General features: G+C 18.6%; 6 protein-coding genes across 6 annotated transcripts; 1 reads left to right on the top strand and 5 right to left on the bottom strand.

Annotated features, from left to right (window-relative positions):
• Positions 1–674: 674 nt before the first annotated feature.
• Positions 675–3,055, bottom strand: PRELSG_1259500 (conserved Plasmodium protein, unknown function; the record flags this gene model as incomplete). Its single annotated transcript, XM_028678409.1, has 8 exons — positions 675–913; positions 1,000–1,158; positions 1,295–1,376; positions 1,526–1,639; positions 1,721–1,798; positions 1,887–1,955; positions 2,068–2,201; positions 2,542–3,055. The coding sequence occupies 8 exons, from the start codon at positions 3,053–3,055 to the stop codon at positions 675–677; spliced, it is 1,389 nt and encodes a 462-aa protein (XP_028534702.1).
• Positions 3,056–4,073: 1,018 nt separating this feature from the next.
• On the top strand, positions 4,074–6,002 carry PRELSG_1259400 (conserved Plasmodium protein, unknown function; the record flags this gene model as incomplete). The annotated part of the gene is made up of 1 exon (XM_028678408.1): positions 4,074–6,002. One exon carries the CDS (start codon positions 4,074–4,076, stop codon positions 6,000–6,002), a length of 1,929 nt encoding a protein of 642 aa, XP_028534701.1.
• A 742-nt stretch (positions 6,003–6,744) lies between these two features.
• Positions 6,745–9,415, bottom strand: PRELSG_1259300 (conserved Plasmodium protein, unknown function; the record flags this gene model as incomplete). Its single annotated transcript, XM_028678407.1, has 3 exons — positions 6,745–8,824; positions 8,936–9,148; positions 9,297–9,415. The coding sequence occupies 3 exons, from the start codon at positions 9,413–9,415 to the stop codon at positions 6,745–6,747; spliced, it is 2,412 nt and encodes an 803-aa protein (XP_028534700.1).
• A 1,341-nt stretch (positions 9,416–10,756) lies between these two features.
• Positions 10,757–12,574, bottom strand: PRELSG_1259200 (conserved Plasmodium protein, unknown function; the record flags this gene model as incomplete). The annotated part of the gene is made up of 1 exon (XM_028678406.1): positions 10,757–12,574. The coding sequence occupies one exon, from the start codon at positions 12,572–12,574 to the stop codon at positions 10,757–10,759; it is 1,818 nt and encodes a 605-aa protein (XP_028534699.1).
• A 1,558-nt stretch (positions 12,575–14,132) lies between these two features.
• PRELSG_1259100 (CPW-WPC family protein) lies at positions 14,133–17,056 on the bottom strand (the record flags this gene model as incomplete). Its single annotated transcript, XM_028678405.1, has 11 exons — positions 14,133–14,167; positions 14,265–14,319; positions 14,416–14,630; positions 14,756–14,907; positions 14,998–15,503; positions 15,680–15,778; positions 15,871–15,891; positions 15,996–16,127; positions 16,225–16,311; positions 16,391–16,467; positions 16,819–17,056. The coding sequence occupies 11 exons, from the start codon at positions 17,054–17,056 to the stop codon at positions 14,133–14,135; spliced, it is 1,617 nt and encodes a 538-aa protein (XP_028534698.1).
• An 821-nt stretch (positions 17,057–17,877) lies between these two features.
• Positions 17,878–20,448, bottom strand: PRELSG_1259000 (serine/threonine protein kinase, putative; the record flags this gene model as incomplete). Its single annotated transcript, XM_028678404.1, has 1 exon — positions 17,878–20,448. The coding sequence occupies one exon, from the start codon at positions 20,446–20,448 to the stop codon at positions 17,878–17,880; it is 2,571 nt and encodes an 856-aa protein (XP_028534697.1).
• Positions 20,449–21,383: the final 935 nt, after the last annotated feature.

Below are 21,383 nucleotides of genomic sequence, written 5' to 3'. Positions count from 1 at the left end.
AGAAAATTTGTAGAAAATATTTTTGTAGAAATATATGTAACGGTAATATATATTATTATAAATTATATTTAAATAATATATCAATTTTTTTCCTATGTTTATTTCATTTAAAATATTAGATATATATTTTTGAAATAAATATTTATAAATTAAAAAATGGAGTGTTCATATAATTTTCCAATTTTAATATAATTTTTTTATTATTTGCTACAATTTTGTTATAATATCTTTTTTTTTTTTTTTTTGAATTGAAATGAAATTAAAGACAAGTCTAATAATTGTTTAGAAAAAAAAAAAAGAAAAATTTTTTAAAGCATTAAGATTATATTATAAAAATATTTTAAAAAAATAAATTAAAAATCTTCTTTCTTCAAATATATATTATTTTTATATAATTCATTTAAATTAATTATAAAAATTCATAAATAATTTTATATAAGTTTTTTTTTTTTACATCTTTTAGAATTATTTGAAGATATAATAAAATTTAAAATATATAAAAAGAGAAAGTTTCATTATTTAGCAGGAGAAAATGATCTTAATAATAATACTAAAAAAAAAAAAATAATAATTAATTAAAAATATATTGAAAAGAAAAAAATTAATTCTTTAAAAATACAATATTACATAAAAAAAAGAAATGCAAAATAATATTAACTTAAATAGTATTCTTTTTAGTTATCTGAATCTATTTCAAAATATTTTTGGCTTTGAAATGCTTTATGGTAATCTATTGAAATATCTGGAAATGATAATATTTTTTCTTTATTCTCATTAAATAAATTTTTAATTAAATCAACTATATCAATTTCTTCATTATATTTCTTTTCTTTAAAATCTTTAGAATCTAAAATAATTATTTCATCATTTATAATATCTTCCTGTAAGTTATCATCTCTTTTTTCAAATTCATCTTTTATTTTTTAAATGAAAAAAAATTAAAATATCAAATAAAATTTAGTCAATTATAATAGAAAAATATAATATATATAATAATACCATTATTTTTATTGTTATTCGTTTTTTTATCTAATATATTTTCTAATCTAATTTTGAAATTTTCTTTTTTATTTAGATCTCCTTGTCCTTTATTATTAGTAGAGTCTGTTTCATTCAATTTTATAAAATTACCATTGCAATATAATGAGTGTCTTCTCCCTTAATATATTAACAAGCATATTTTTATTTTAAACTCCGTGTTTTTATTAAAATTTACTTTGTTACTTAAATTAAATTGCATATATATATATATAATATATATAATTTAAAAAAAAAAAAAATTTTCTCAACTTACACCATTTTTCTTTTGGCCCTGGTGGTCTATTCATAGATCTTTTGACATAACCGAAATGAGGAGGATATTTTCTACAAACTCCCTTTTATTTTTTTAATTTAAAAAAAAAAAGAAAAAAAATTAAACAATACACAATTTGTTAATATGATTATTTTAATTTAATCTATTTTTTTTTTCATTTTTTTATTGTTTTATTTTTTCTTTTTTATTTATGTTAATTTCATTTTTAACAGTGCATCTCCATATATGATTTCTATAAAAATTAACTTCATCATGGAAACTATGATAAATAGTAATTGATAATCCAGTGGCTTTATTTATTCTATACATATGTTTTTTAAATTCCTTTTTAAATAAAGTAAATTATAATTATTATATTTTTAATATTTCAAAAAAAAAAAAAAAAATGAGAATAATCCACATTACAGGGCCATGTCCGTCATGTCTTGAATTCTTTCTAGTTAAAAATAAGAAAGCATGAATCATCTCATGTAGTAATGTTTCCTATAAAAATAGATATGTACATATAATTATGTAAAAATATTATTTAACTAAATACGAAAAAAAAAAAAAAAAAGAGAAATAAAATTACTCTATATTCTTTTATTTTTCTTAATTTTAGAAGAGGAAGGGATAAGCGAATACAACAATAACCTGACTTCTTTAAGTATTTATAATAAATAAAAAAAAAAAAAAAGATATATATATGCTTTATAATGTAAAAAAATAAATAAAATTTGAGTTATTTATAACAACTATAAAAGATATAAAACCTTAAATATGCATATTCCTGCGCATAGTTTCATTTTATTACTCCATTTCACTTCAACAGTTTCTAACTTATTAAAAAAATATTTTGTATTATACTCTGAAAATAACTCTTTCAAATCTGGAAATATAGTATCCTCTTTTTTAAAATAATAAAATAAAATAAAATGAAATAAAATGATATTATAAAATTTGTCCATTTACTATATTATAAAAAAAAGGAAATTTATTTTCCTTTTTTATTTATATCGCTTTGTTCTATTTATTTTTTATGATAATATTTATTTATTAAAAATATAATTTGCTGCTACTAAATCTTAAAGGTACTTTTTTTTTTTATTGCATATTTTTTTTAAAGGGAACTTATTCTATGTTAAAATTATTAATTTATATTATTTTATTTAAATTAGAAACTAAAATATGACTATTGATAAAATATGAATCTTGTATTTTAACAACTTAAAAAAAAATTTTTTTACTTGATTCATCATATATTATAGCATCTTCAACACACTCTACTTCTGAGATATCAAAAATAAGAGAACTTCTCTTATTTTTGTTATTTTTATTTTTTTTTATTTTTATGTTCTTATTTTCTTTCTTGTTATAAGATTTTTTTTCTTTATCATTATCAGTGTCAGATTCAATATGAATAGAACTAAATTGTCGTATAATTTCTAATGTATCATAATCATCTTCTGATTCTTCATCATTAATTTTTATGAAATCTTTTAATTTTTCATTTTTATTATTATCCTTGTTATTTATTTGTTTGATATCCTTATTTTGATACGTATAATTTCCTTCACTTTCATTTTTTATTTGGAATCTATTACTTATTTCATTTATAATACTTGTATTATTTTTAACTTCTTTATTTGTATCATCATTAATTTCTATATCTTCTATTATTGTCTTTTGTCTTCTTTTCTTTCCACTTTTTTCTAAATATTCATTTTCAACAGAAGTTAATTTTTTTACAGCAGCATTCATCTTAAAGTTCTTTTTCTTATTTTATCAGTTTTACTTAGCATTAAAATCTCATTTTTTTTCTTTTCTTTTTTAATGAAACTTTCTTAACTTTTTAATTTTTTTTTTTTTAGTAAAGTCTTATTTGTTTATTATATTATTATCATAACAAAGAAGTTATAAAATTTAAAATGAATGCTTAATATCGCTTTTGAAAATAAAAACTGTAAATGAATAAAATAATATATTCTTAAAATTTTATTATTATTTTATTAGTTTCTTAGAAAAAAAAGAAATTGTCAATTAAGTTTAAAATGATGTTATATTAACTTCATTAAAATAAAAATCAGACTAATAAATAAATATAAAAAAAAAAAAAAAAGCAAACGTCTTTTTTTTTTTTTATTTTATATATATGATAGTATATTACTATTATTATATAATAATGAAAATTAAACTTATAATGAGAAACGTCTATTAATTATAATTATTGTTTTATACCTTTATTATCTTTATTTTGTTATGTATACTAAAGTAGAAATACATTTATTACATATAGATATAACTATTAATATTAAGAATATATATATAATATTTTACAAAAATATATCTATTTTTTTTTTTTTTCTCTTTTTTAAATTTATTAGAAATTTAAATTATATCTTCTCAAAATATTTGAACTAATTTTATTTAATGTATTTAACTTTAATTAAATTGACTTATTAATTAAAGAAAAAAAATTTAAGCTTTTCTGAAAAAAAATTTTAAATAAAAAAAAAAAAATTTAAATAAAAGGAATAATGCGAGAACAATAGTTTTGCATTAAATTAAATTATTTTTGTAAAGAACTTTTTTTTCTAAGGTATAGTTATTAAATTTTTAAAAAATATTTATTATTGTGAATTTTATTACAATTTTAAGTAATAATGATTTGCTGTTATTTTTTCTTACTTTAAAACTATTTTATTTTTAAACTATATTATTAATTTGTATATATAATTAATTTGATTTCTAGTTATAGATATGAAAAATATTTATTAAAATGAGTATTGTGAATTTAATGAAGAAACCTCTTTTAAAATGGAATAATATATTCTCACTATCATATATTTCAAAAAGAAATTACTATAATATAAGTACTTTAAGTAATTTAAACAAGTATAATAAAAGAAATATTCTTACTTCAAGAGAAAACAGCCATTTTAACAAATGTAACAGAAATTTATTTGAGGAAGAATTAAATAATATATTTAAACAATATCCTGTTTCTGAAGAAAAAAGTGAAAAAAATGAAGAAATATTAATAACAAGTAAAAACAATGGAGATAAAAAAATTGGGGATGTGATAAAATTAGATAATTACATATATGGAGTAGTATTACAAATAAATAAAAGCAGTATTATAATTGGTAAAATATATGAAAGAGAACAAAAGAACACCAATGAAAAATGTATAGAAGTACAAAAGAAAAATATATATTCTCCCTTTGAATATTTAAATTCCCTATTTCCAAATAGTAATAAGTTGAATATATTTAATTCTAATAACAAAGAAGTATATAAAAAAGTTGTAAAAAAGCAATTATATAGTGATATATTATTAATTGATTTTTTTAATAAAATAAAATTTGGTCAGAAGGTTTGTGTCATAGGAGAGAAAGACTTCGGAAAAAAAAAGATATTAATATCAGTTATGTATGAAAATTTATTAGTTAATACAATTAAAAAAAATGAGAATTTTTTTATATTATGCTCAAATAGTTATAAGTCTGAAATCATGAATATTTTTTGTGATTTAAATGAATTATTCAAAAATACTTATAAGAATAAAAAAGAGGGGAATAACAGAGATACGGAAAATATAATAGAACAAATTTACTCAAAAAATTATATTTATGAAAATATAAAAATACCAAATGATGTATTATTAATAAATTCAACACCAAATAATGACTCAAAAGTATCAAGCTATATTTTACCTATCCTATCTTTATATAATTTGAATGAATATAAAAAAAAGTTTAAAAATGTAATATTAGTTTTTTATGATATAAATAATTATCATAAAATTCTTTTAGATTTGCAGAATGATATGAACACATTTATAAAAAATTATTATCATAAAAATGAAGAAATAAATAAATCAAAATCATTATGTATAGCTTCTTTACCTTTCTCAATTCAGACAATTCTTTCGAAATATTTTTCGTCATCTTCATACCCATATTATACACAAAAGGATGAGGATTTGCAAGAGCAGGATAACATTAACAATAGTAAGTACTCATTAGAGAATTTTAAATACTCTGACTTAATAAATATTATTGAACATAAAAATTATAACACATCAAATAGTGTAACTACATTTTGTTTTTTTGATAACGATGAAGAAATAAATCAAATAAAAAATTATGCATTATCACTAAGTGAGAATAACGTTTATTTATTAAAAAATAATTTAAATATATATCCAGAAATTAATATAAATTATTTTATTAAAAATGAAATTGCTGAGAGTAATAAAATTTGGAAAGCAATTAAAGATGAAATAAGAAACATATTTGATAAAAGAAATGAACTACTTACATTAATAGAAAATAAAAAAATGATGAAAATATATGTAGATCATTGGGAATATGAAGATTTTATTCATTATAATAATATTTACTACATATTAATTTATAAAAGTTTTAAAATATTTAATTTAAATTCATTTGAGAATCTCGTCTTTTTGAGAAATCTTTTAATTTATAACTTTACAAACGAAGTTATATCACAAAAAAGTGTTGAATCATATTATGAACAATTTTTTAATTATTATTTTCAAAATTTTAAATATTTCTCGTTTTTATATTCTGAATATTATAAAAATTTGAAATCATTTAGACAAACAAAATATGCTATTATATTTCTTAATAAAATTGATAAAGTCATAAAAAATATTAAGCCATCTTTCAATTATGTTTTATAATTGTTTATTCAGAAAAAAAAAAAATAAATGCTTTTAATAATATTGTATATTTATATATCTTTTTTACGTATATTATTTTATTACTTTGTTCTTTATTGATTTATTAATTTTTTTCATTTATTTCTTAATAAAATTTTTATTTATATTTTATTCTATATTTTTAGAAATTTTTATTTTTTTAATTTGCTTTTTATCACAACTTTTGCGAAATGAATAAAATTTCTTATGTACATATTTTTACAGTCATATAATGTTAAATTTTTTTGATTAATTTTCTCTTGTTTTCTTTGTTTTAAGGTTATATCTTTATTTATTTTTTTTTTTTTTTCATTATTAAACTTTTTAAATTTTAAAAAATTTAATAAAAAAAAAATTTTACATATATTTTTTTTTGTGTGTCTTTTTATAGATATTAAAATATAATCAGTATTAAATGTTATATGTATGAATATTAATTTAGTATCAAACAAATTAACATATATATAATTAAAAAAAATATAAACTAGTTTTGTTATTTAATTTTTTTTTTTATATACAAATATTTTTTATATAAAGATAGAAAAAATTGAAGATGCCTATATGCAAATACTATTAAGTTCCAAAAAAAAAAAGAAAATAAATAATTTATTAAATTTATTATGAATGCAAATCTAACATAAAAAAAAATTAAAAAAAAAAAAAATGAAGTGATTTTTTTTCTAATTTCTTTATTATAATAAACATTTTTTAATTGGAAATATGTTTATTCATCTGGCATATAATCATCAAATTCGTTATCATAAGAATCGATTTGACTATCAATATCTTCATCATCTTCTTCATCCTCATTTTCATTCTCTTCATTATCAGTAAATGAATTTACTAAATCGCTATTTTCATCATCTATATTATTAATATTTTTAATTTTACTATCATTTATATCTTTATATGATTTATTTATATTCTTTAATTTATCTAGTTCATTAAATTGCATACGTTCTATTTCTTTAGTATCTTCCTTAACAAGTTCATTATCTTCATCTTTCTCTTCTATGTCTCTTAACTCTTTTTTTATATTCTTATCTAAATCAGTGGCATTATTTTTTTCATTTCCTCTTTTCTCCTTTGTATCTATTTCAGCTCTCAACATGATATTTTTGCCTATATAATCTTTTGCATCTTTTAGAATAATTTTATCTATATTATTTATAATAATATTTTCTATTTTTTCGTCATATATATTAATAATTACATGGAATACACTAGGAGATCCTAATAATATTCCTTCAATCGGTTGAAAAATATTATCTTTAAAAAAAACAGTAACTTCTTTACCTATATTATTATTCCAATCTTTTCTACATACTAATATATTTTTGCTTGGGAGAGAAGAAACAACTAATTCAAAAAATGGCAAAATAACAATCTCTTCATCAATTTCTAATTCTTTTAATCTTTCAGCAATTTTTTTAACTAACTGTTTTAAGTCAAATAAGGTAATTTTATAATTTTTTTCTTCTTCAGTTGTAACAAAGACATCTAGCTTTCCAGGATACCAAGTAACATCATATAAATCTAAATTAGATGGTCTTCGTAATTCTTTAAATGGATAATCATACATAATTACATCTCTTATTACTTCTTCGGCTCTCTTTCTCCATTTACAATTAAGTGGATCATCCCATTCATATAAAATATTATCAATAGGTGATTTTGCTTTAGTATATAAAACATTATCTTCTAATAATCGAAAATTCTGAAACATATTTTCTGAATAATTTTCAAAATTTGTTTTTGTATAGTTTTCTTTTTCTATGCTATCTTCTAAATTTATTTTTGAATCATCATCATTTTTCATATCATTTAATTGACTAGCATTAAGTAAAACTTTGTTGCTAACTGGATAAGCATGCCCTTTTTTAAATAAATCTTCTTTTTGTTTTTCATATTCTTTATGTTTTTCGAAATATAATTCTTTGTAATGTTTTGGTAGCAAATTGATTTCTTCATTTGATAAATTCCACTGACTCCTTGAATGATTTTTTCTTATATCCCATTTGATTATTTCTTCTTTTGCTTCTTTAATTGTTTTTACTTCTTTTTTATAATATAATTTCCTTATAGCATATACACTTGATTTATTGAAAATATTTTTATTTACATATTTTTCTTTGTCTATTATGTTTTCTTTTATATTATCTGATAACTCACTTTCACGTTCTTCTGTAGTATTAATAAATTCTTTTTCAAAATTAGTATTACTATCATTTTCTCCATCAAGTAAATTTTTTTTGTCTTTATTTAAATTTTCCTCCTCTATATCATTCATTTTTTTATTAATATTTTTTTCTTTATATTCACGGTAATTTGACTTATTATAAGTTATATTATATTCCATTTCTAAATCAGTTTTGTCAAATTCAAAGAAATTATCATTTTTTTTTAATTCATCTGTTGATGGCCAAGGTCCAATACCTTTAAAAGCGCAATCATATTCAGTTAAATCGTCATCAACATCATTTTCGTCAAAGCAGTTTAATGCAGCCCTTTGAATATTTTTTTTAGTATATTTTTTTAGAGAATAAGGAATGGCATACCTATGATTAGTATTATCAACATTTTTGATTAAAGATGGATGAATATATTTCTCATATTTTGTATCTTCTATATAATCATCCAGTGTAGGATCTGGTAATTCTTTTACTTTTTTTAATTTATCGTCATTCCATTTTTTGAATTCCTCAAAAGTCATTTTTCCTATGTCAGGATACTTCTCTTCATTTTTCTCTTGAGTATTTTTTTTTTTTGTATATAAGTTATCAGGCACAGAAATATATGGATATCTTATGAAAGTAATAAAAAAAAGAAATAATGAATATATTTATTAATTTATCATCTTAGTATGAACAAAAAAATTATTATATTAAATATTTTTTTTTATTATATATACTTACATTGGTTCAGAAGGTATATTATTCTTAATATATTCTTCAGGAATAGTATTATCATAAAAATTTGTTACATTTGTTGCAAATAGATTTTTTTTTCTTTTACTTATTTCTATTCTTTTTGATTCAAAAAATTTTCTATTTTTTATTTCATTTGAATTGTTTTTAATAAAATTAAAAAAATGTTTTCGTTTTGAATTAGTATTAAAAGGTATTAACCTAATTAAGAATAAAAATTTAAGAAATTATATTTTTAATTTGTTATTTTGTTCTATTTCGTTTTAATTTTCTTATATATATATATATATGTTAATTTAACCCTGAATTTTTTTTAAATTAATATTTTAGTACTTTTTTCTTTTTATACCTAAGGTTCCAATTAGATGTTTTTTTACCATAATAATAAGATTCATAAAAAATTATATATAGAAAAATAATCAAAACATTTTTATAAATTTTTTTTTCTGAATAATTAAATAGCATCATATATTTTTCTAATTTAAAAAACAAGAATGTTCAATAAATTTTTTTAAATTATTCTCTAAAATTATCCATAACATATTCTTTTTTACCTAACTTAAAATTTTTTTTTTTTCTTATATATATATATATCTTGTTTATAGTATGAATCGTTCAAACGTGAATTACACTTTTAAATAGAAAAAACAAAAATAATTATTTTCATATGTTAAAAAAATTGATAACATATAAACATATAAAAATTTTATTCTTTTAATTTTTAAACTCAAAAATTTAACAGTTTTTTAGAAAAAAAAAAAAAAAAAAAAAAAAGCAGTATTTAATAAAATTATGGAGCATAATAAAATAAAATGAACTTCTAAAAATATGAGGAGAAAATTATCTTTTAAAAAATTAAATTATATATATATATTGAAGTTAAGTTCATTTATCAATACAAATAAAAATTAAAAATATGTATATATATATAATATCTTTTTAAAATAACTATGGTAATACCCTTGCTTTATGAAAACAAAATCTTTTAATTACAATCATATAATAAGAATAATGATTTTACATTATTAAATAATAAAGATAAAATCACTTCATATTATATATATTTATTTAAAGATTTAATTTAATTTTATTTTCCTTTCTTAATTTTGTGAAATAAATATATGTATATATATTTATTTTTCCAAAAGAAGACATACTTAATCTTTATACTTTAATAGTCTTTATAAATAACTACTAATGTTTAATTTTTCAATTTTTTTTTTTTTTTATATTTTATAAAATCATTATATGAAAAAACATAATTAAAAATTATCATATTCATTAAATTTGAGAGAAAAACCTTAAGGGAGATTATTTTGCTATGGGAAGGTAATACAGCAACTTTTATAATATATTAAAGCATATATTAAAAAAAATTATAATTTTATTGTATTTATTTATATTTTTAATGCATATGTATATTAGCATATATAAAAGTTGTTATTACAAAAAAAAGATGTTAAAAATATTTTTTAAAGTATAATAAAAATATAGTATTGAGTATACAAAAAATATTTATGTAAGTATAAAATATATTATACATATAGCAATATATGAATGTAATTATTTCAAAAAATATCATAGTTCAAAAAAAGAAAATATATATATATATGCACAACTATATTGCAGATTTAAAGTTCCTACGAATATATTGTGTAGAAAAATTAATAATTAAAAAAAGTTTATTCAATCAAAGTCTTATTACTTCAACATATATTTGAATTAGCATTTTGCTAACCATTTTATTTAGTAATAAAATTACAGTGAATACAAATATTTTTTACAATAAAAAGTATAATTATATAAATGTTAAAGATAATTTTTATCTAATTTCACCAAATATTCAATATCATATGGTGAGTTGCTGACCCATTTTTTTGGTTCCTGTGTAGGCAAAAACCAATCAACTTCATCCATATTTTTTGTAAATGAAGATTTTAAAATTAATTTTAAAAATTCTTGCCTTATTTGCTCAAAATTTTGAAAGACTTCATTCCTTTTTTCTATCATATAACCACAAGCTTTATTATAATTTATAATTTTAAATAGCCTTAAATATTTTGCAGAACTATTATATTTGAAAGTAGCAGTATAAATAACTTTAAATATAGTCAATACATGATCTCTAAATTTAGAAGAGTTGTTTGGTTCAATAAAAATTATGCATGAATTATTTTTATTATTTTTACAATTATGCAAAGAATCCGATAGACTATTAAACATTTCAACAACGCTTGGTGAAATTTGGAGATCTTCTTCCCAGTTGCAACTATTTCCAATATTATCCATTCTACACGTGATATAATCTAGTGTACTTTTAGCAAAAATATACTTAAAAGCGTATAATTTAATAAAATTAGTTTTTGTATTTGATGGAGATATATTAGATTCAACAACAACACCATTTAAAAAATCTTCTTTATAATAATTCATGCTTAACACTTTTATAAATTCTACTTTTCTCTTTAATAATAAATTTTTCAGTTTCTTACATTTCAAAGCTTCTTTACTTGCTTCTCCACTAAATTCTACCCCAACGTATCTCCCCACTGTTCCCCACTTTTCAAACATTTGAACTGCTAAAGGATGATTTCCATGACCTATTTCCATTATTGTGTCATTTTCTGTTATTGGAGAAAAAAATTCTTTATCATCAATTTTTATTTTCTTAATTTTTGATTTTAATAATTCTGTTATTACATTGACAGCCACTTCAGTTGTTATCCCTGTAAATGGCTTTATTTTGTCTGCACTTTGTGTGTAAAATTCGTCCCAACATTTTTCTTCTTCTTCTGGTTCAAAATCACAATGAATTTCTTTTACTTTTGAATTATCTTTATCAGTGCTATTATTACTACTTTTATCATTATTATTTTCAAGTTTTTCTTGTTTTAAGACTTCCTTATTCTCATTAAGCATTTTATTTATTTTTGTTTTTATTAATCGTTCACTTCTTTTTAATGGACTACATAAATAAGATACATATTCATTTTTAATATTTTCAGGTAAATCATGCACATTTGATTCATTCATTATCCATTTTTCTCCAATATTTTTGTTTATTTTTTCAAAATTATATTTATTTTTTTCTCTTAATGGAGTATGCAAGTATTCCAATTCTTCATATAATGATTTTTTTTTTTTATTTTTTGAATTCAAAACTAAATCCCTTTTTTCACTAACTCGTTTTTTATATCTCTTTGGAGTACTATAAACAGATATATTTTTTTCATTTTCTTCATAGTTTAAAATATTTGTTTTTTCAAAATTACAAGGTGTACGAATTCTTTTTTTACAACTAAAATTTTTTATGAGATTTAAATTTTTTCCAAAATCGTTTTCTTTTTTGTGAGGAGTCTTGAATAAGTCAGTATCATCCGAAATTTCATTATTATCATAAATATTATCTTTTATTTTTTTTAATTCACATGATTTTTCGAAAATAAGTGGTATCATTTTTATTATTTCCTTTTCTTTCTTCTCTGCCAATATATCTTTATTAAATTTCACAATTTCTTTTTTAAATGTTTTAATTAAATTACTATACTCTTTTTTTTTAATTAATTCAATACTTTCAATTTGTTTATTAGGAGTACAGATATATTCTTTTTTCCTAAATTTATCCATTACAATTGTTTATTTATTTTATTTTATTTTTTGTTTTTTAATTTTATATATGCATACTCCCTTTTTATGTATATACATATGTTTTAAAATAAGTTTGTAAATAAATTTTTTTTTTTCATTTGATAAAATGGCGTCTTAAAAAAATTTTAGTTCATATATATATTCGTCGACTTCGTAAACATATTAAATCAATTAATATATATATATATATATATATATATCTATATATAAGGATATATGCCTTTATTTTATTTACCTTTTTTTTTAAAGATTGGCAAGTATTATCGCATAATCATATATTTTATTTTATTCTTTAATATAAATCTTTACAAAATCAAAATATATCAAAAATAATCAATGTTAATATAAAGTTAAATGGATTCTTGATTAACATAAAATAAAATAATTATATTTTAAAAATAGTCGAAGAATACATATATAAAAATATAAAAGGTAATTAGCAAAAATGAATATTTTATAATTATAAAACTTAAAAAAAAAACAAAAGTAAAATAATAAAAAATTTTAAGATTACTATATTCTTTTTTTTAATACAATATTAAAAATATATATATATATGAAAAAACTACAATTTTTTTTAAATATACCCTTTTAAGAAATACAAAAAAAAAAAAAAAATTAACTTTTAAAAATATACAAACTTAAAATGCTATTTTATTACGTATCTTAAAAAAAAAATTTAGAAAATTGCTTTTCATATTTCTTGATTTTCTGTTTCTTTTAAGTACATAGAGATATTACGCAGAACCAAAAACTTAAAAGATAATAGAAAATATAAGTATTATATATAAATGGCAATGAAATAATTTTTTTTGCATTTATTTTTACACAAAGGTTTTTATTTAAATTATATATATACATAAGAATTTTATCAAAAGTAATTTTAATGATTATTTTAAATGTATTATCAAAATTATTTATTTTTAATAGCTTCATAGGAACTATATATTTTTTTATTTAGTTCTTTGTGAGGTCTTACATAATACTTTTTTGTTAGCATAAACTGAAATATTGTAATATATTTTTTTTTTTTTTAGGAGTATATGTAATATCCCTTGAAATAGTGAATAATTTTAATATGTATCTGTGATAATTTTTGTTGTTATATATCATATCAAGCTATATTTTGTATATGTAGTAAACTAAATTTCATCAACTCACCTAATTTATTAAACTCATTACTATTTCCTTTTTTTTATAACTAAAAGAAAAAATTTGGAATTTGAAAAGATTCTTTTGAAATTTTTCCTTTGTAGATATTTTAAGACAAAAAAAAAAAAAAGTTGTATCATCATGTTTTAAAACTTTCTCTTATTTTTATAAGTAGAAAGAGTAAAATATATTTGTCTAATGTAATATGTTACATATTTTTACTTTATCTCATTTTATTTTTAAAAAAATTAAATTTTTATAATTTAATTAAAAAAAAAAAAAGGAAAAAGAAAAAAAATAATTTTTTTTTTTCTTTTTAATCTCTTAATAAGTTCCCGTATGCTTAAGTCTTGTTAGTAAATAAATATATAAGTATAAACATTTTTTAAATAACTGATCCTGTTTCTGAGTCAACTGCCCCTATGAAATAAAATATATATATATATATTGTATTATTTAAGATATAAAAAAAAAAAATAAATAAATAGTTTTAATTTTTTTTTTTATATTATACCACTATTAGATTTTCTGGAGTTACCAATAGAATAATTTATACTCATATTTGTATAAATCTGTTAAGTTTTTATATATGGCAGAAAAAAAAAAAAATTACATAATAGAATAAAAATTTTAGATAGTCAAAAATATATATATAATAAAATTCCTACCAATGAATTTTGAATTTCTCCTTCACATGGCCAATCAATATTACATGATTTTAAATAATAATTTTTATAATTATCAGACAAATTTTTAAATTTTGAATATTTTTTACATAATTTACTTTTATAGTTAATTGGTGCTTTACAATACCCTTTGTTATTAGTAGGTATCCATCCTAGAGGGCACTCAAATGAGTAATCGCGCTTACATTCATCTCTGTCTATATATATACATATATAAAAAATAGAGATATAATATTTTTTCTACTAAAAATTGAAAATTATTAAGAATGAATGAAAATCTTATTATCTTATTAATTTAAAATTGTTTTTTTTGATAAATTACCCTTAAAAGGAAAATCAACATTACAAGCAATAGAATAAGATTCCTTTTGTTGTGAATTCATATCAACAAATGAAACTTCATCACTACACTTTGAATTTTTCTGATAATTTTCTGGTGATTGGCATAATCCATTATCCATTAAAGACCATCCACTATGAAAAAAAAATTTTTTTTTTTTAATATTTCTTTTGAATTCTATCTTTTGAATTTTTCATATATATATATATGTATGCATATTTTACATTGGACAATGCGCATTATAATCTCTTTGATATTCATTAACTTTAATAGTATAAGGCCAATTAACTAAGCATGCATTTTCAATTCTTTTTTTTAATTCTTCAGTATTGTATTTTTTTAAATTAGAAACTTTAGGGCAAGGGCCATTATAATCATCTGGTGCTTTGCATTTATTCTCATCAATTTTTGTCCAATTTAATGGACAAATAGAATCAAAATTTGTTATATAAGTAACTGACTTACATTTCCATCTTATTCCACATTCCTTTTCTAACTTCTTTTTTTCCTTAATAGTTGCTTTAGAAAAGTTTATATCATTTGGGCATTTGTTATTTTTATATATACTCCTACAAATACCTTTTCCAACATCTTCCCATTGAATTGGACAAACTGAATTGTAATCAACACCAAATGGGCATTTTAACGGGATACATGGCCAATTAGCTTCACATATATCTCCCCAACTCTCTTTTTGGTTATCATATAAATACATTAATTTATCTTGTATCTAATTTTTTTTTATTGTTATTTTTATTATTTTTTCATTTATTATATTTATTTCTCATTTTTTTTTTTTTATTATTATTATAAATATATATATAATAATAAGTATTTATAAAACTACATAATCGAATGTTTATAATTTGTTGTAAATATATATATATATGTATATATATTAATTACCTTATTACAAGGACCTTCATAAGTGTTTAAAGGAACACAACCCGAACTTGTACGAAAGAAATTTAAAGGACATGGTAAAGAGTAATCAGGATCGCACATCTAATGTTTTATAAAAAAAAAAAAGATAAAAAGTAAAGACAAAAGAATTAAAAATTTTTTTTTTTTCAACTCATTTAAAATATAATTTTTACATCATCTGAATCATCCATTGCCTTAAAAAAAAATAGAAAATAAGAGATATATAACTTATAATTTTAATATTTTTTTTTTTTATTCAAATTTTTTATTAAAAAAAAAAATGTGTTTTCTATTTTACATGTTCTAATTTTTCTAATTCATCTACATCAAATTTTTTGTAAAGATCTGGTTGACTCATTGAATTAATAACCTCTGCTTGATATTTTTTAATATTTTTTAATTCATTTTCCTTTTCTACACTATTTTCATTCTAAAAAAAAAAAAAAATATATTGTAATAAAATAATCAAAATATTTTAACTAATAAAAAAAAGGGTAATTTACTTATTTTATTTAAAGTTCATTTACTTGGTCAGAAGATGCAAAATTTTCAGCAGCTTCCTCTAAATCATTAGACAAAAATTCACTGCCTTCTTTTGCTTCTTCCTCTTCTTCCTAAATATTTTTTATAATATAAATGTTTGCTATTTTTAAAAAAGAAAAAAAAAATTGGGTTAATTTTGTTAATAATTACTTCATTGAGGCCAGATGATGGCAATTCATTTACATTATTTTTTTTTTTAATTTTGTTAGTAGCTTCATTAACAATGTCTAAAAAGAGTAAAAAATATTACAATAGTACTGATTTTTTCAGCATTCATAAGTAATTATTATACTGAATTTTATGAAATTATTGTAATCTTTTTTTTTAAGTAAAATGTAATGAATAATTTAATTCATATAGTTACTTATAATACTATTTATAATATATATATATATCATTTACATAAATATTGACATCACTTATATTTATTATTTATGCAATTATTTATTATTTTATTAATTCATTTCTATAAAATTAAGACGATATAGAAAAACTTTCTATAATGAAGGATTAATAGAATATATATAATTATGAAATTAGTTATCATCTTTTTATTCATTTTAAAATATAATTTATACTTTTAACATTTTTGTCTGATTCTTTCATTTCTTCATGTTTTTCAATAACTTTAGCCACGTCACTTTTTGTATTCTCTTTTTTATTTTTATCTACTTCACTTCCTTTGGAATATTTACTGTTTAAATATAAATCACCAGAAAAAACAAATGTCTTTTTTTCGGTTAACAAATTTTCACCAAAAGCATTCAGTAGTACATTTAAAAAAGACAACAAAAAAAAAATTAGAGAAATTTTCATTTTAAAAAAAAAAAAAATATAAAAAAAACTTAAGATTCAGTATTAATCTAAAAAAATATCAAAAGGAAAATTCACAAAAAAAAATTTCAAATGTAGAACAATATAGAATACATTTGTATGTAAAAAGTAGAACTATTTTTTCTTTATTCTTTTTTTTTTTTTATCTTTGGTTCTTTTATTATAAAAAACACAACTACATTTCCTTGTAATAATAATATGTAAATTTATATATAAATGGATGTGTATGCTAATATATTTATATAATTTTAATCTTGTTTAATTTTATTGCAATTTTTTTTTCTTTACTATTATTATATAATAAATGTAGATACATTAATGATATAAAAAGTAAAAAATTAAAACTAAATTTCCTCAAATTTGCCTTTTAAATTTATTTCATTAATTCTATTTTTATTAATGCTATTATTTTTTTTATGATTACATTTATTTAAAGGATAAACACAATATATATTTATAAATTTCAATTTATATAATATAGTCTTTTTTTTTTTTTATTTTATACAGCGTAAAATATGGTTTATTTCGGAAACTCTATTACATGTGCAATTAAAGAGTTATTTTTAATTAGAAACAAAAAAAAAAAAAAAGTAAACGAATTATGTTTATATTAATTGTTTTTTAAATAAATAAAAAAGTATTCTTTCATTTTCATAAAGATAAAATATTAATTAAAAAGAATGGGAATTTATATAATATTACAAAAAAAAAAAAAAAAATTAAAAAAAATTAAATATAGAAAAAAATTAATTTTATTTTGTTTTTTCTTCTATATTGTCACTTATTCTTTTTCAAAAAGTATATCAATTTTCCAAAAACCAAGGATGATTTAAAGCTTCTTGAGCATTTATACGATTATTATAATCAAATTGCAATAACTGCCTCAGTAAATTTCTTGCATTCTTATTTGGTAATCCAATACCTGAAGGATCTCTTTCTTGTAAAATTTTTTGAAATTGTTCATCATTACAAGTATTGTTATTAAAAAAATTATTTTTTGTTTCATTAAAAATATTACTCACATTTTTATATATTATATCAACTGGATGATATTCTTCCTTAAAAGAAATATTTGAACTATATTTATTTACACATCTCCAATCTGAACAAACTGGAGAAGTAGGTATTGAAACTAAAGAATTATATTTTTGAGAAATTATATTATAAACAATATTAAAAGATTGATTTTTTATATTTATTAGTGTATTAGAAGTATGATATTTTAATTTATTAATAATAATATTTTTACTATATATAGAAGAATATAATGGCTTTTTATGATGAAGTATTAAAAGTTCTGAAGATTTAGACCATGGTGTTAAGCATAATTCTGATAAACTCTGCAAAAAAATCGCTTCTTTTAAAGCATTAATAGGATATTTCGAAAATAATTTCTTAAGTTCAATTTCATTTCTTTTATTTTTCACTTCTAGTGGATTTTTAGTACCTAATACAAACTGCAAAAAGACTATCCCAATACCCCACATATCGTAATATGGTAATCTCATAAAATTATTTTTCATATGCCCAAACAAAGATTCTGGAGGTTGATACCCATCTGTTTCTTCATTTTCTGATGGCATAAACAAAAATCGAGGGTTCGAAAACTCCACTGCACTCCCCCAATCACCAATTCGAACAGTAAAGGGAGTTTTTGAAGATACAAAAATATTTTCCATTTTAATATCTCTATGTGTAATATTTTTTTTATGAGCTATATTTATGCCATTTAATATTTGATATATTAAATCTTTTAATACTAACATACCTATATTTTGTTTTTTTATACTCCACCATAAAGAACTTGGTATAAGCATTCCTGAATTGTTCATATCTGTTTGGAAAAGGTGTTTAGATAATGAATAACCCTCATCTGCAAATACTAACCAAAAATATCTATAATAATTTTTTCCATCATTAGTTTCATATTCTTCAAAATATTCAATAAATCGACTTATGTTATCACAGTTTTTTAGAATTTCTCCAAAATAAACCTCTCTCATAGCATTTAATTGAGAAGCTTCTTCATCTTTGTTTATAAGAATTTTTTTTAATACCACATCTTTAAAAGGAGATTTTCCGTTTATGCTAATTGCATACCATATTTCTCCATATGCTCCTTGTCCTAACTTTTCCTTTATTGTATAATTTATTCTTTTATGCTTATATCTATCAATTTCTAAATATATTTCTTTATTTTTATTTCGGTTTGATAATAACAAACGTTTTGTAAAATTTATCATTTTATAGTTACTTTTTAACAAAGATGCATAGAACAAGTATTTCATACTTATTATCTCCTTTTTTTTTCTTTCTCTTTCATATTTGTCTATGTAATATACATTATCATAATCATAATAAATTTGTATATCACTGGATTTTTTCTTATCTAGTGATTTATTCATATCATCAGCTTCTTCATTACTTATTTTTAATGCGTATAAATACTTTTCTAAATTAATCAAACATGTTTTACATTTGAGAACTTTTGTTTCTCTTTCTGTAGTATCTGGTATATAGATAACATCTAAATCCTTTAAATCTTTCTTCTTTTTTTTTTTAAAAATGTCTTTTATTTTTTTTATAAGATAATATTTAGAATTTATATTATTATTTCTTTGCAAACTATAACTGCTTGTATTTTCTTTTAAAATGGATTTATTATTTTCTTCATTGTATTTTTCTTTTTTATTTAACTTCTTACTTATCATATTATATTTCTTTTTGTTTTTCAAATCTAAAACTTTTTCATTTTTACTTATTAAATTGTTTTCATTTTCACAGTATATATCATTGTTATTATTCCAATTTTTTTTATTATTTATTTTCCAATCTATTTTATTATTGATGCAATTTTCCCTCTTCTCCTTTTTTTTTTTCCTTTTAGTTAATTCATGTTCTAATTTATAATTATTTCTATGAAAAATATAAGAATATTCATTTACTTCATCTCCAAAAGCAAAATAGTTATAATAATTAAAGAAAAATTTTTTCTTTTCTTCTTTAAGACATATACAATTTTTTGCTTTTTCGTAAGTAATACCAATATAACTGATAAGTCTTTTAAAATTTATATGAAAATTTTTACAAAATAAAGAAAAGTATTCAATAAAAGATCCCTTAAAAAAATTATCCCTTTTTTCTAAATCATTGAATAAATTAAGCCTCTTGTTTCTAGATAAGATTGAACATTTATTAAAAATAATGAGAAAATCTGTCTTACTAAATTCTATGGAATTTTTTTCTATAATATTATATTTTAATTTGCTAATTGTCTCATCAAACAAATATAAAAAAGAATAGTATGAAAATGTTAATATTATAATTATATTACATAACTTTGAAAAATATACTAAAAAAGATAATATTTTCATTTTTTTTATTCAATAAAAAAAAAAAAAGTAACAATAAATATAAAGATAATGTAATGTTAAATAACTTTAAATAATTATAAGTAAAATAATTTAAAAAAAATTAATGAACATGATGGCAAAATGAACAAAAAGAAATATATACCATTGTTAAAATTAGCATCATTTTATGAAATGTTTCTTACGACATTTTTTTTATATTAACTAAAAATTGAATATTCTTTCAAAATTTTTATTTTAATAAGGTACGATGTCACCATTATAAAATATTTTTCATATTATTTTAATGTTTCTTTTTAAATTATTAAAACATTTTTATAACAATAAACATTTACAATAAAATAAATTATAATAGTAATTTTTTGTTTTAATAAGAATGTAAGAAAAAAAAAATTATATTAAATAAAGATTATAGATAACTAAAAAGTGTAAAATTTAAATTTTAAATTAAAAAAAGGTGTAACAAAAAATAAAATAAAATAAAAAATAAATAAATAAAATAATATAGCATTTATAATAAAAGATATATTTTGTTTTTGATTTTTTATATATTCGTTAGCACACTTAAATGTAAAATGATTTTTGTTATTATACAAAATGAAGAAAAAAAAAAGAAAAAAAAAAAAAATAAATAAATACATTTATTGTTAAGTATATTTTTTTTGTTTAATAAAAATACTTGTAAAAATTAACTTCTAAGATAAAATTTGAGTTATTAACTGTTTTAGTTTAAGGAAATGCATAAATGTGTATTAACTTTTGGTTTGTATATTTAATTATTTCTACCTTATTATTAAGTGCTTATTAATCTATTTAACACTTTATTTTTATTGATGAAACTTCAAATATACATCTTTTTATTTTCTACATATTTTTAAAATTTATATTTATATCAACAATAATTTATATGCATATTTATCATTAAAAATAAATGTATA

Source organism: Plasmodium relictum (assembly GCF_900005765.1).
Source record: "Plasmodium relictum strain SGS1 genome assembly, chromosome: 12".
Lineage (NCBI taxonomy): Eukaryota > Apicomplexa > Aconoidasida > Haemosporida > Plasmodiidae > Plasmodium > Plasmodium relictum.
This window is presented reverse-complemented; position numbering and strand designations above follow the sequence as displayed.